The following is a 13,740-nucleotide window of genomic DNA, read 5'->3' as shown; positions in this document are numbered from 1 at the left end:
CTCTGGTTGTATCAAGAAGATTACATAAAGAAAGTGCTGAAAAAGTTCAGTATGAGTGAAGCAAAGGAAGTGCAGGTACCTCTTGGTCAGCATTTCGAACTTAGTGCAGAACAAAAGCCTAAGGGCCTGTTTGATATTGGGTTATAGCCTGTATAAGTTAATTTATTCCAGATTTATGCTGTGTTTGCTATCCTATTAGGCTTATGCGGATGGCCCAGGTTTAATAAAGGGCCCGATCTTATTTTGCAAGAATAACCCCGTTTAATAATACCTCCTCCCCCATCCGATAACTTTTATCCTGCGAATCTAGATTAAATTTTTGCTACCCTTCTCGCGAATTTCGATGAGAATTCTGCCCTAGCTTCTCACCGCCTCCATCGTTTCCCATACCATTTGCGACTACAGTTTTGGGAGAGAAAAATTTCAAAGGCAATTGACGGACGCCCATCAGAAATCTGGACACAGCGGGACAGCAACATCGGTGAATCAACGTCATCTTCCGGAACAGGTCAGGCCTAACTCTTCAACCCCAATTTTTTTATTCGTCTGTTGTTTTTCGATTATTGTTGTACTTTTTCGCCAAACTGAGTGCACGATTCGTCGATGGTTAAAATGAAAAATCGATGCATAAGGGTTCAGGAAGTGATTCCATTGATAACTCATCTATTGTAATTAAAAAACTCAGCTTCGAAGATTATGCTGCTGAAAACAGATTGTGTAATTTGATTTTAATCGAAGCATCATTTTAATAATCCTTGGAATTAATTCAAATTCTGTTTATTTGTGACCACAAAATGTAGGGAAACATAAAGAGGAACATCTTCACAAACCTGATAACCCCAAAGGTGAGTTCTGTAGGCTTGATGGAATCAATATAAGGAATCAATATTCACTTCACACAGCTATACTTCGTGGTGAAAAACGATTCATCTGTGCTTGCTATTATCCATTTCTGAAAATTCTGCCATCTTGTGAGTACATATCGTAAAATTCTTTGAAGAGGATGGGGGTTTGTTTTCTGAATTATTGAATGGTTTTCTTTTGCTTGTTTATTGGGATGTTTTGCTGGTGCCTGTTTTGCTGGAACGATTGATCCCTTGTCCTTAGGAAATGTTTTGCTGGTACCTGTTGATGATGTCTTTTGCTGGAAAATGTTTTGGTATTTCTTGGTTTGAAATATGATTTTACCTCTTTCATGTTTTGTTTTGTTGATTATATGACAGCCTGTGCTTAGTGGATCTACGGTCTGTTTAATATAATTCGAGGGCTTTTATAAGGAATTTTTGATGTGGATTTGTCAATTATTATTTGGTTCATACGAATCTCTATTTGAATTTTATTTTTTATGTGATACTATATTTGTTAATGCACTTATTTGAGCTTATTAATGGCCAAATATTTCTTTGCTATTAGGCTCTTTAGATACCTGCTATTTCTGCCATTGAATTCACAATATGCCTGGAAAGGAAGACATTCGTATGCGTGATATGAAATTTGTTTTGCTGCAAGAAATACTACGAGTTCGTGTGATCAAAGTGGCGTTGTTATTTGTCTATTATCATAAGACTAGGCTAGGCAAAAGAAGGCGTGAGTCTGGAGCCCTAAAATATGAGATAATTCGTAAATTGCCTGACTAAGAAAAACATTTGAGCCGCTTATTTGGTCTTAGTGATGTTGACTGCATATCCAACCTTCGAATGGACCGTAGGACGTTTGCTAGGCTCTTTGTTATTTTGCGAGAACGGGGGGGTTGGTTAATGGGCGATTCGTTACTGTTGAGGAACAAGTAGCAATGTTCCTGTCAGTTTTAGCCCACCATAAAAAAATAGAGTTGTTCGTTTCGACTTTTGGAGATCCGGTCAAACAATATCGCACTACATACACGCCGTTTTAGGGGCTATTATACGGCTACATGATATGTTCTTATCCAAGCCAGAGGCTGTTCCCGCGGATTGCAATGATCCACGATGGCAGTGGTTTAAGGTATTGATAATGTGAATCGATATTATTTTTATTTAATCAGTATTTAGTGTCCTTGCTGTTGTATACTAATTTGATGTGTGACTTGTGAATAGGGCTATTTAGGGGCATTAGACGGCACGTATGTCAGTGTCATGGTTGGTAACGAGGACAAACCTCGATATAGAACAAGAAAAGGGCAAATATCAACGAATGTGTTAGGTGTATGCGATCGGAAGTTGAATTTCAGTTATGTTTTAGCCGGTTGGGAAGGTTCGGCTGCGGACTCTAGAATCTTACGAGATGCAATTAGTAGACCTCATGGCCTTAAGGTCCCAAAGGGTATATAATTATTTCTACTAATTTCAATACTTTGCCACGTTTATTTGTTAACATGATAATTAATTGAATTTTATACTTCATTGTTATCTTTCTAGGGAAGTACTACTTGTGTGACAATGGTTACGCGAATAGTGATGGTTTCCTAACGCCGTTCAAGGGCGTTAGGTACCATTTAAAAGAATGGGGACCAAACAATGCACGCCCACAAAATAAAGAGGAGCTTTTTAACTTGAGACATAGTAAAGCAACGAACGCCATAGAGAGAGCCTTTGGGATCTTGAAGATGAGATGGGGTATATTAAGATCGCCATCCTTTTATCCAATTCGAGTGCAAAATCGACTTATAATGGAAGCATTTTTACTTAACAATTTCATTCGGATGGAAATGCCAGTAGATCCTATTGAGCAGCAACTAGATGCCATGCCCCAAGACAATGATGCAACATTAGATGGGACATCCGATGAATTTGTAGATGAAGTTGATAGTTCCCCCCAATGGAACGCGGCGAGGAATGCCTTAGCCGAGGCAATGTGGTTACAATATGTGAATAACAATTAGGTTTCATACCTCTTTTTTAATTATAATTACTATATGAACCATGTTTACTTCTTTATATTAGTTGAGTCTATGTTGGAATGGCGTTTCAACAAACAAATTTTATGACAATGTATTAAGCTTGATATTTTAATATTCTTTTGAGCTTGTGATTTTCTATCCTTTATGTGAGTTTAAATTTTTATGAGTTTGTGATCATAAGATTGGCTGCCTTAGCATTATGCTATTTTTTTTTTTAATTTCGGATGATGTGATTGGCTGCCTTAGCATTATGCTTCCATCCTATTTGCCTGTCCAGTTCTTTATCTTAAATTATTGTGGCTTTGTTATCATCTCATTGGCTGCACCGTCATGAGTTTTAAATTTTTTAGAATGCTTTAATCGAGTTTGATAATTTTTTCTATTTACTGGATCATTTGGTTGCCTGCTCCTGTTCTTTACTGAATTTGGCTCGAGTTTTCTATTTTTTGGAGTGATCATGTCATTGGTTGCCTTCGTTATGAGCTTAAACTGATGTGGATTTATGATTGGCAGCATTATGCGTTTGTAAATCTAAAACTTTGATCTAACTATTACCCTTTGGATTATATTGTAATGAGATTTTTTTTATCAAACAAATAGGATGGAAGCTGCTTCCGAGGTATCGCCGTCAACTCCTCGGTGTAGTTGTGGCAACGGATACATGAATTTGAAGTGTGCCGGCTACGGCTCAAGGAACCCCGGTCGTTTCTACTACAAATGTCCAATGGGTAAAAACCATGATAAGGGATTCTATTGGTATGACGAGTACCATCAGCTAGGACAAGAAGTGCTTCGGACGCCCGGTTCTTCTCGAAGCCAAGGATTCAGCCAAGGTTTTTTGCCACCACCTGTTTCACCCAACGATGTCAGCGGTTTAGAGTTGCCGGGAACGTGCTTCGGTATTGCCGCGCAGCGTGGAATTTTTGACTTCTTCAAGGTTGCTGTTTGCTTCACTATCTTTGTTCTAATTTTAGGTATTTTCATTGGAAAATTTATGTGAGGAACGTATGTTGGTATCTCGTAGCTTGTCTCTCTTTTGGGAACTGTTTTATTCTAAATTAGATTCGTGAAGGTTTTTAATTTAAGATTTTACATTTTACATTGTGGCAGCAATTTTCGATTTTTAGAAATTTAGGAATATGCTTTGTCATTCCATGCAATAGAAAGATGTATGCTGAGTTCCTTATGCAACAATAAATGGGGTGTCTAATGCATGGTCAAATTTTCGATTTTTAGAAATTTGGGAATATGCTTTGTCATTCCATGCAATAGAAAGATGTATGTTGAGTTCCCTATGCAACAATAAATGGGGTGTCTAATGCATGGTCAAATTTTTAGAAGGGTGAAGGGGAAATACCGAGAATGGTTTCAAACAAAAGTTGATTAAATGTTTTAGGTAGTCAAACATCATATTTTCGATGGATTTTGTTGTCAAGTTTCATGACAATCTCGATAATAGTTGAAAGAATTATAACACTATTGGTTGTTCTTATCATGCAAGGTCAACAACCATTAACTTCCAACATCCTTTCATTAATGACACCCACAAATTAGTATAGGATAACCATCTATAAATAGTGGGGTGAATCAAAGCAAGCTCATCGCCACCTTTTGATCTCTAAAATTCGAATAGAGCTTCTTCCAACTCAATTTCATTTCTCCCCCAACATGACGTTCTCGCCAATAGGCTCACAAGCACTTTATTTCTATCCTTGCAAGTGGGATAAAAGCAAGGATAAACTCCTCCTCGTCTCTTTAATTGAAAAAATTGAGGAATGTCGGCCAACCCCACCCCACCTATCGCCACATGCTCTTATTGATGCGATGTTGAAGTTAAACTCTCAACTACACGCGGACGTCTCAGTCAATGAGGTTGAGGGGCGGGTTGCCTTTCTACACGATCGGTACGTATGCTTCAAATGGTTGTGTAACGTTAAGGAGACGCAATACGATCAAGCAAATAATTTCATTCACGCCGTCGACGAAGTGTGGCTACGCTTGTTTAAGGTATAGTTGTTGTATATGTCATGGACTTAAATAATTTACAGTTTTCTTATGGTGTTACTTTGCTTCATTGATATTACTTATTAGGAAAATCCCTTGGCGCGAGCCTACTACTATGTTGGTGAGCCGGAGTTCTTACTTTTATGCCGCCTTTTTGGGATTCATGACGTGAAGAACGAGCTCTCCCACACACTCATCGTCATCGACGACTCGACAACCGTTAACAAGCAAGCTCACTCAAGCGATGACGAGGTCACTTCACCGGTACCCAAACCAGTCGCTAGAAAGTTATTCGTGGATGATGCTTGTTCTAGCGTCGCGCCGTCCGCCTATTCATGGAAGGCACTTAAAAATAAATTTAGACGGCCAAACAATCCTCCCGCAAAGAAGAACGACGGTGGAAGTTCTTGCGCCTCGTCTTCCCCATTCAAGTAGAGCATGCTCGCGCTAGTGCATTTCTCATTTAGTAATTGGTTGTTCCTTCTCGTATTGCAAGTTTCAATATCCTTGTTTTTATTTCTTGGTTTAATGGCCACGTTTGTTTCATTTTTCACATTACCAATTGGCTCCAACAATTTCTATTCATGAATTACGTAAACACAAGCAAAATTAAATATTTATTAGTTTAGTTAGTGCTTTTTATTCCATTTATTAATTGCTTCAATAGTGCTTTTTCGAGCAGTTAGTATAGGATATTTTATAGTTCCTCAACCGATTTCAACAAAATTTAGTTGCTTCACTATTCTTTTTTTTAGCTTACAGACACGCATAATTAGATGCATGTGAATTAAGTTTTAATATAAGTTTTTTAGCTTATAGACACGCATATAAATTTTAACAAAAGTTCAAGCTGAAATTTTAACAAAAGTTCAAACAAAATTTCTAGTTCTCAACTGCCCATCTCAGAGTGCACGTGTGACAACATAAAGGGAAAGAATTATGCTCAGGTCTTTGAATTAAAATAGAATGCAGAAGGGAAAGAATTAAGTTTAACAAAAAAAACCATCAAAGAAAAAAGATAAACAGTGAAGAATAACTTTCGAGCTCAATTTTTCCAAACTTTAGATATCAAGCAAAAGTAGATGCATTTGAGTTCACCGAAGCAATATCACGATGAAACAACAGATCATAAGAACAAGAGCAAACCGCAAAGGAATATATCATAATCCAAATTCCCATAACAATAAGAACTTAGAACAATGTCAACCAATTCAAAAGCAAAACAAATAGTCGAGAAAAAGGGTGGAAATTTCAAACAATGTCAAGCATTCAAAATCCAAAATACGAGTGAAACAAAAGAAATGCCTCCATTGTTACCTAACGCTCTAGACTCAGTTGTGCTTCGAAGCAAGAAGGAACAACACATAGTCTTCCTTCGCACCTTCGGGGAGACTAGAACAGACGTCGAGGAGCTCCACTTCCTTAGCAAGCATGTTGCATATCTCGAACTTCTCCGTCCGTGATAGCCCGGGTATACCACTCAACTTGGCAAACACTTCTTTGCGCGCCTTTGATACATCATAGACTCCTGTAGCTTATTCAGATAGCCGCCGCGAAATCCGTTGTCGGATTTCCAGCCTTGTGCAACGAGCTTGTAGTAGCCCCACCGTATTTATACTATTGTTGATTATATAATTAAATTCACATATTAGATTCTAATATAGATAGTCGTAAAATAGAGGACCGTAGTAATCCAATTTCTATTTGGGATTAGCTGATTAAATAAGAAATATATATTCAATTATTCATATTATTATTTGGGCAGCCCACCAATCCATACATGTAAGTTTAGTTTCAGCCCAATAGTGTTATTATTTGGGCTTAGGACTTTATTTGGTAACTACAGTCCAATTATTATTTATAAATTCAGATTTAGATTAGCCCAATAACTGTATTGGCCCAAAATGTAATAAGAAGCCCAATTTCATTAACCCAACGGTTACTCTATTCTTGAATGGATTGATCAGTTACCCTATTCTTGAATGGATTGATCAGATCGAATTGGCTGCATTTATCTTGTAAAGAAACAAGATTTTTGTGAAAGAACACGTAGAGCATGATACTACACGTATCTCCAACTTATGACTCAGCCAATTGCTCAAACCGACTCAAACCCAAATAAATTTAAGAAGATACAGAAATCTCATTTTTTCCCCATTCTGCAAATTCCCAACAGCAAACAAATATTCCTCAGAATACAAATATTCCCCCAGCAGTTCACAGCAGAGAAGGTAGTTTTCTTTAATTCAGTGCAATTATCTCTTTGCTAAAATAGTAATCGACAACCAAGATGAACAATAGTTACATATCTCTAATTCTAATCTCACAAATACAGTTCTAATCTCATGAATACAGTTGTTTCTAAATAAGAAATAAAAAGGAAACAGACTTATAACTCATAAAAAAATTGAGTCTTGAGCAGCAGACGACTGTCACTCTGAGTAATCCCTTGAAACCTCGATTCCTGAATAGAACAAGTAGAGATTCATTATTTTGTGATGTTAAAGCTGAAATAGAAATTAGATTGGAAGGTTGCTGGAATTAGATTTTGAACTGGTGATTGAAATAGAGAAAGGGAAAGGAGAGGTTAGCAGCGGCAGGCCGCGAACCACCGCGACGGAGGAGCGGCTGGTGGCGGCGACCATCGGCGCTGCCTGAGCCACGGCAGTCGCGGTGGCTGCTGCAGTAGAAGAGAGAGGGAGATTGAGCAAGAGATAGTGAGATAGAGTGTGAGATAGAGACAGACAGCAGGAAGAGAGTGAGAAAGGCAGAACGAGGTAGAGGGAGAGAGGAGCGGGGCAGGCGGCGGCGAGCGCCGGCGCTGCAAGCGCCGTCGTAGCTTGCGGCGGCCGCCGCGCCCTGGACAGAGAAAGAGAGAGAGCGAGAGATCGAGAAAGGGCAGAGAGAGATGGAGTTTGAGGGAGAGAGCAGAGATAGAAGTAGAGAGAGAGACAGGGACTTACCTGAGTCAGAAGAGGTGGCGGTGTGACAGAGACGACGGCGGGGCGGCAGGCTTCGCCGGAGAGACGAATTCCAGAGGGGATGAAGAGAGGTAGAAACCCTAGGATTTTGATTTTATAATTTGGGGATTGAAACATAGGGAAAGGAGAAATGGAGAGAAAGGAAGGGGGGAGAGGAGAGGCCGACCTCGCCGCGCCGGAGGCGGCGAAGGCCGGCGACGCTCACCGGAGACAGGGAGAGAGAAAGAGGACGACAGAGTTGAGAGAGAGAGAAGGAACGCAGAGAGAGAATGTAGATGTATGTGAGCGTGAGGAGATAAGAAAGAGAAGTTAATTTGATTCCTTTTATTAAAGGGAAGAATATAGGATTCTTAATTTATTTAGTCTAAAAATAGTTAATTGGGCTACTAATTATTGGATCAATTAAATTTTGTTGGGCTTTGGATTAATTCTGTAAATGGCCCAGATTTATTTTAATTGGACCTTTGATTTATTCAAACAAACTGCATTATTATTATTTGAGCCCAATAATTTATGTAAATAAGATTAACTATTTATTTATACTTAGAAGTAGTTAATTAAAGCATTAAATATAGAATTATTTTAGTTAGTAGTTAAACCTATATTAGATCATCTTAGAATCAAGCTCTTTAAAAAGAAAGAGGGAATTTATAATAATTCTACGTTAGTATTTATTTTTAATTAGTGTGAATAGAATTGATTAATGTCAGAGTTATAATTATTGCAGTTTCAGTCTAAGTTGGTTTGTTGATAAGTTTGTCAAACAACTAGTCTCCATTCCAAGATTTCCAATAGAAATATCACCTTAAAACCAACATAAGTGTTCTTTAAGTTAAATCCATATTATTTTCTCGTTATCTACTTAGTTAGTTAATCTATATTGAAGGTCATATACAAGAGAAGGTGAATCCATAGTTCAGAATCACCCGAATCATCAGACCACGATCAGGTGGGCTTTCTTATATAAAAATCAAAGTTTAGATTATGTTGCAGTTGAATAAAATCTTGCGAACTATTATCATTGCCTATCAATTTTAAGATTTATGTATGATACCTATCTGACATCAGCATTTAATCGAATTCGGGTCCTGTTCTATCCAGATGTTAGACAGGATTAGTGTACACAAGGGACCGTGAGCCAGTTAGCGTATCGGCCGGTCTAGGACCGTGAGCCGGTTTAGCGTATCGGCCGGTCTAGGACCATGAGCCGGTTTAGCAGATCGGCCGGTCAGTGACCGTAGAAGGTGGCCACCTTCTCGGCACACAGTTATCATTGCAGATATGGTAGAGTACAAAAGAACATAGCCTGATCAGACGAACTTTAGTACAAGTAAATGACTAGTGGGTACAGACTTTTTACTAAAACCTCTGTACGTCATGAGAAAAGGCATGATAATTTACAGCTTTAGTATGCATATACGTATCTTTGGCATGTGTCCACTGAGTATTTTATACTCAGTCCTGTATGTATTTATAAACGTGCAGGTTGAGCAGAGACGATGATGAAATGGTGTCGAGCGGTCTTTTGCTTTGTTTGAATGTATATTTCGAGACGCATGTCTTCAACATGCCTCTCCAGTCAGTCTTCCGCTAGGAACACATATTTTGTGTAAAGATCACAATAGGTCTTCTCTATTGTGATTCTCATATGTAAATTACATCTTTGGCTTGTGAAATCCTTTCAAGTTTATAAAGAGTGACTTCTTTATACATTAAAATTTTCTTTCGGTTCAGTGTAAACTTTCGATCCGCTTCTACAAATTAATCCCTTTCTTATTCCCGCTTCTTAATTCCCTCCCTTGGTCATGATTCCCCGGATTAACTATCCTTAGTTAAGCCCGATCGTGACAGAGTGGTATAAGAGCAGTTTTTGCACTGACCCTCAAATTCTTTCAAGTTAAGTCTAGTTTGATTCGCTAGACTAGTTTTGATTAATTACCAAATACTCGACACCTTCTCGCATCTTGCTCAAAGAATATAGAAAGGTAAGAAATTAGTTGATTAAGATAGTATATGATGTTGGAGATGTATTAATTTCACAAAACCTAGAAGTGAATAGAGACAGAGTTGAGTTAGGTGATTATATTCGGGGCTAGCTACTAAGAAGAATAGACACCAGAGGAACGAAGATCTAGTAGCGTGTAACCTCGATACGTTCATAATGACGAGTTATTGATGAAAGTGAAAGGCGAATGTCACTCCTGAGTGAGAGACGTAGGCATGGTCTTTCTTTTCAGGGTCTTATGCGACGAATCCCTGAAATGACTATTGCCATTTTAGTATGATAATACGAGTAACTAAAATTCGGAAGTGATATCACGTGTAATTGCCTTGCAATAGTAAGTCTAAGAATATTTGATTAATTGTGACCATGAGATTTTAGTTGTGATAGTATAAAAGCTCCGAAGCCCTTTTTGACCACAGAGGCATTCATTTTATTAGAATGTCCTGTGATATAGTACGTAGCGTGATAGTATGTTTGACTATTAGAAAGTCATACTATGGACTAGCAATGTACAGAAAGACCTTTCGAGGCAATTTTGGCAATAAGAAGCATAATTGTACGTATATGTTGACTGGATGGGTAATATTTCTTTATGTTAAGCCAATTATGATATGCCAAACTTGCTATACAATAACAGGACAATGTTTACTAGATTTGTTTTGTAATTATCAGAATGCCTCGAGGTAGACCTAGAAGGGTGATGGAAGAACCAGCAGGACATGATATACCACCACCACCATTGCCACAACATAGGACTGAAGAATTGTTTTTACGCCAAAACCCACCAACGTTTAACGGATCAGGAGATCCGGCTGAAGCTGAAACTTGGATAAGAGCAATGGAACGTATTTTCAATTTTCTTCACTGTACTGAGCAAGAACGTCTGTCTTGCATATCTTTTCAGCTGGTTGGATCAGCTGATTTCTGGTGGGAAACTAAACGGAGAGCTCTTACTCCAGTTCAAATGGAAAACTTTACTTGGGAACAATTCAAGGTGGGATTGTATGATAAGTATATTCCAAAAAGCTATCGAAAAAAGAAGGATGCTGAATTTTACAATCTCCGGCAGGGTAAGATGACAGTCACCGAGTATGATAGAATATTTTGTGACTTATCTCGTTACGCACCGACCCAAGTAGATACTGATCAGAAAATGTCAGAGAAATTTTGCAGTGGGTTACGACCTGAGATTAGGATGACCTTAGCCGGTCATGAAGGATTGACTTATGCAGATGCGCTCAGTAGAGCTTTGGATATAGAAGCCGCTATGCCAACAGAAAGGGTAATACATATACCAATGTTTGTACCAGCACCAGCACCAGCACCAGCACCCCCACCGATGCAGTCTCAGAATTTTAAAGGAAAGCGAAAGTGGAATGACACTGGGAATAACCAACCCAATAAAAAGATATGGCCGGGACAAGGACAACCTCAACAACAAGGGTTGGGAAAACCATTTGATTTTGGACCCAGGGGAAATATTCAAGGACAACAAAAGATTCCCACTTGTCCAAAATGTAATCGAGTACATTCAGGTGTGTGTAAAGCTGGTAGTGATACTTGTTATACCTGTGGCTAGAGGGGTCACTTTTCAAAATTTTGCCCAACCAAACAACAAGGATCGGGATTCAGACAGAACCAGCCAACTCAAGTCCAACCTCTAAGAGCGGTTCAAGGATACCCCCAACTACTACAACAACATCAACGACAGCCACCTAATCCACAACATCAGCAGCTGATTCCGCAAATTAGAGCTTATCCTCTGAAACAGAAGCAACCTGAGAAGACTCAGGGAAACCTGGCAGGTATGGGTAAACTTTTGGATATACCTGTCATAGTTCTGTTTGATACTGGTGCATCGCACTCTTTCATAGCAAATGCATGCGCGGATACTTTGGAATTAAAAACAGAACAAGCTAAGCATAGGATGAAAATACATTCACCTATAGGGGGGACTACGATCACGTCACATTGTTGCTCTAACCTAGAAATAGAGTTAGGGACTTTTAAAGTGGTCGCAAACAACTTGAATCTTATGCCTATGTGGGACACAGATATAATTTTAGGCATGGATTGGTTAACTGAGAATTATGCCACGATCCGTTGTAATGAGAGGCAGATTTCTTTCCAACCCCCAGGAAAAGAACCAACGAGTTTTCATGGAATTAGTATGGGTAAGAGGGTACCTATAATTTCAGCGCTGCAAGCAAAGAAGATAATGAAAAAGAAGGGTTCTCAAGCCTATCTTGTTTATTTGAATGGACAAGTTAAAGTTACGAAAACAATAGATGAAGTAGCAGTTGTACGAGAATTTCAAGATGTTTTTCCAGAAAAGTTGCCTGGATTACCACCAAATCGACAAATAGAGCTTGCGATTGACTTGGAACCTGGATCTGCCCCAATATCAAAGGCACCTTATAGAATGGCTCCAAAGGAACTGGAAGAATTAAAAATCCAACTTCAAGAACTATTGGACCTAGGTTTTATTAGACCTAGTGTATCACCGTGGGGAGCACCGGTACTTTTTGTGAAAAAGAAAGACGGTACAATGAGAATGTGCATTGATTACCGTGAGATCAACAAAATCACGCTCAAGAATAAATATCCGTTGCCGAGGATTGAGGATTTGTTTGATCAACTGAAGGGTGCAAGTGTATTCTCAAAAATCGATTTAAGATCTGGATACCATCAGTTGAGAATCAAACAGGAAGACATCCCTAAAACCGCATTTAGAACGAGATATGGACACTACGAATTTGTAGTTGTACCATTTGGATTGACGAACGCCCCAGCGGTATTTATGGATCTCATGAACCGAGTCTTCCACCCATACCTAGATAAATTTGTTCTAGTGTTCATTGATGATATCTTGGTTTATTCTCAAAACCAAGCAGAACATGAAAAACATTTGAGAATAGTTCTGGAAACACTGAGAACGGAACAACTTTATGGGAAGTTTAGCAAATGTGAATTTTGGCTCAATGAAGTAACATTTCTTGGACATGTTGTGTCATCCGAGGGAATCAAGGTGGACCCTGCAAAAGTACAGACGGTGCAAGAGTGGAAAGCGCCAACTAACCCTAATGAAATAAGGAGTTTCTTAGGCTTAGCAGGATATTACAGGAGATTTATTGAAGGATTTTCAAAAATAACAAGACCCATGACACAATTACTCAGAAAGGGAGTTAAGTTTACATGGACAAGTGAATGTGAGGAAAGCTTCCAAGAACTAAAAAGGAAATTGACTACAGCACCAATTCTAGCCGTACCAGAAGCTAATAAAGGTTATGACATCTACACTAACGCATCAAAGAATGGACTAGGTTGTGTATTAATGCAAGAGGGAAGGGTGATAGCCTATGCATCTCGACAGCTTAGGCCTCACGAATTGAACTATCCTACGCATGACCTAGAATTAGCAGCAGTAGTACATGCGCTAAAGATTTGGAGACATCACCTTTATGGGGTACGATGTGAAATTTTTGCAGACCACAAGAGTCTAAAATACTTCTTCGAGCAAAAAGATTTGAACATGAGACAAAGAAGGTGGCTCGAACTAGTAAAAGATTACGATTGTGGAATAAACTACCACCCTGGCAAAGCTAATGTGGTTGCTGATGCCTTAAGTCGTAAAACTCAACCACAGTTGGGATTTTTCCTTACTCAAGAGAAAGAATTGGTAGAAAACTTTGGTAGAATGAGTTTAGAAGTGGTACAACCCCCACATACGATGCAATCTATCATTGCAATAGTTTTGGCGGAACCGAATCTTCGAGAAAGAATTGTCAATGCGCAAAGGAAAGATGAAATATTAGAGAAATTGCGCTTGAAAATCAGAACGGACAAACCTATAGGTTACGAGGAAGCTGCTG

At 38.8% G+C, this 13,740-nt stretch overlaps 2 protein-coding genes and 1 long non-coding RNA gene across 5 annotated transcripts in view; 2 read left to right on the top strand and 1 right to left on the bottom strand.

Moving 5' to 3' along the window:
* LOC131018076 (pectin acetylesterase 7-like) overlaps positions 1-13,740 on the top strand; it is an 85,576-nt gene that overhangs the window by 13,734 nt on the left and 58,102 nt on the right. The window lies entirely within an intron of this gene.
* On the top strand, positions 1,768-2,861 carry LOC131018077 (uncharacterized). Its single transcript, XM_057946806.1, has 3 exons — positions 1,768-1,983; positions 2,076-2,301; positions 2,397-2,861. The coding sequence occupies exons 1-3, from the start codon at positions 1,918-1,920 to the stop codon at positions 2,858-2,860; spliced, it is 756 nt and encodes a 251-aa protein (XP_057802789.1). The 5' UTR covers positions 1,768-1,917; the 3' UTR covers position 2,861.
* LOC131018082 (uncharacterized) lies at positions 7,073-8,171 on the bottom strand. The gene is made up of 2 exons (XR_009100017.1): positions 7,846-8,171; positions 7,073-7,346 (listed from the first exon to the last, which is right to left on the bottom strand). It is a non-coding gene; the product is annotated as an uncharacterized LOC131018082 (long non-coding RNA).

This window comes from Salvia miltiorrhiza, chromosome 3 (genome assembly GCF_028751815.1).
Source record: "Salvia miltiorrhiza cultivar Shanhuang (shh) chromosome 3, IMPLAD_Smil_shh, whole genome shotgun sequence".
Taxonomy (NCBI): domain Eukaryota; kingdom Viridiplantae; phylum Streptophyta; class Magnoliopsida; order Lamiales; family Lamiaceae; genus Salvia; species Salvia miltiorrhiza.
This window is presented reverse-complemented; position numbering and strand designations above follow the sequence as displayed.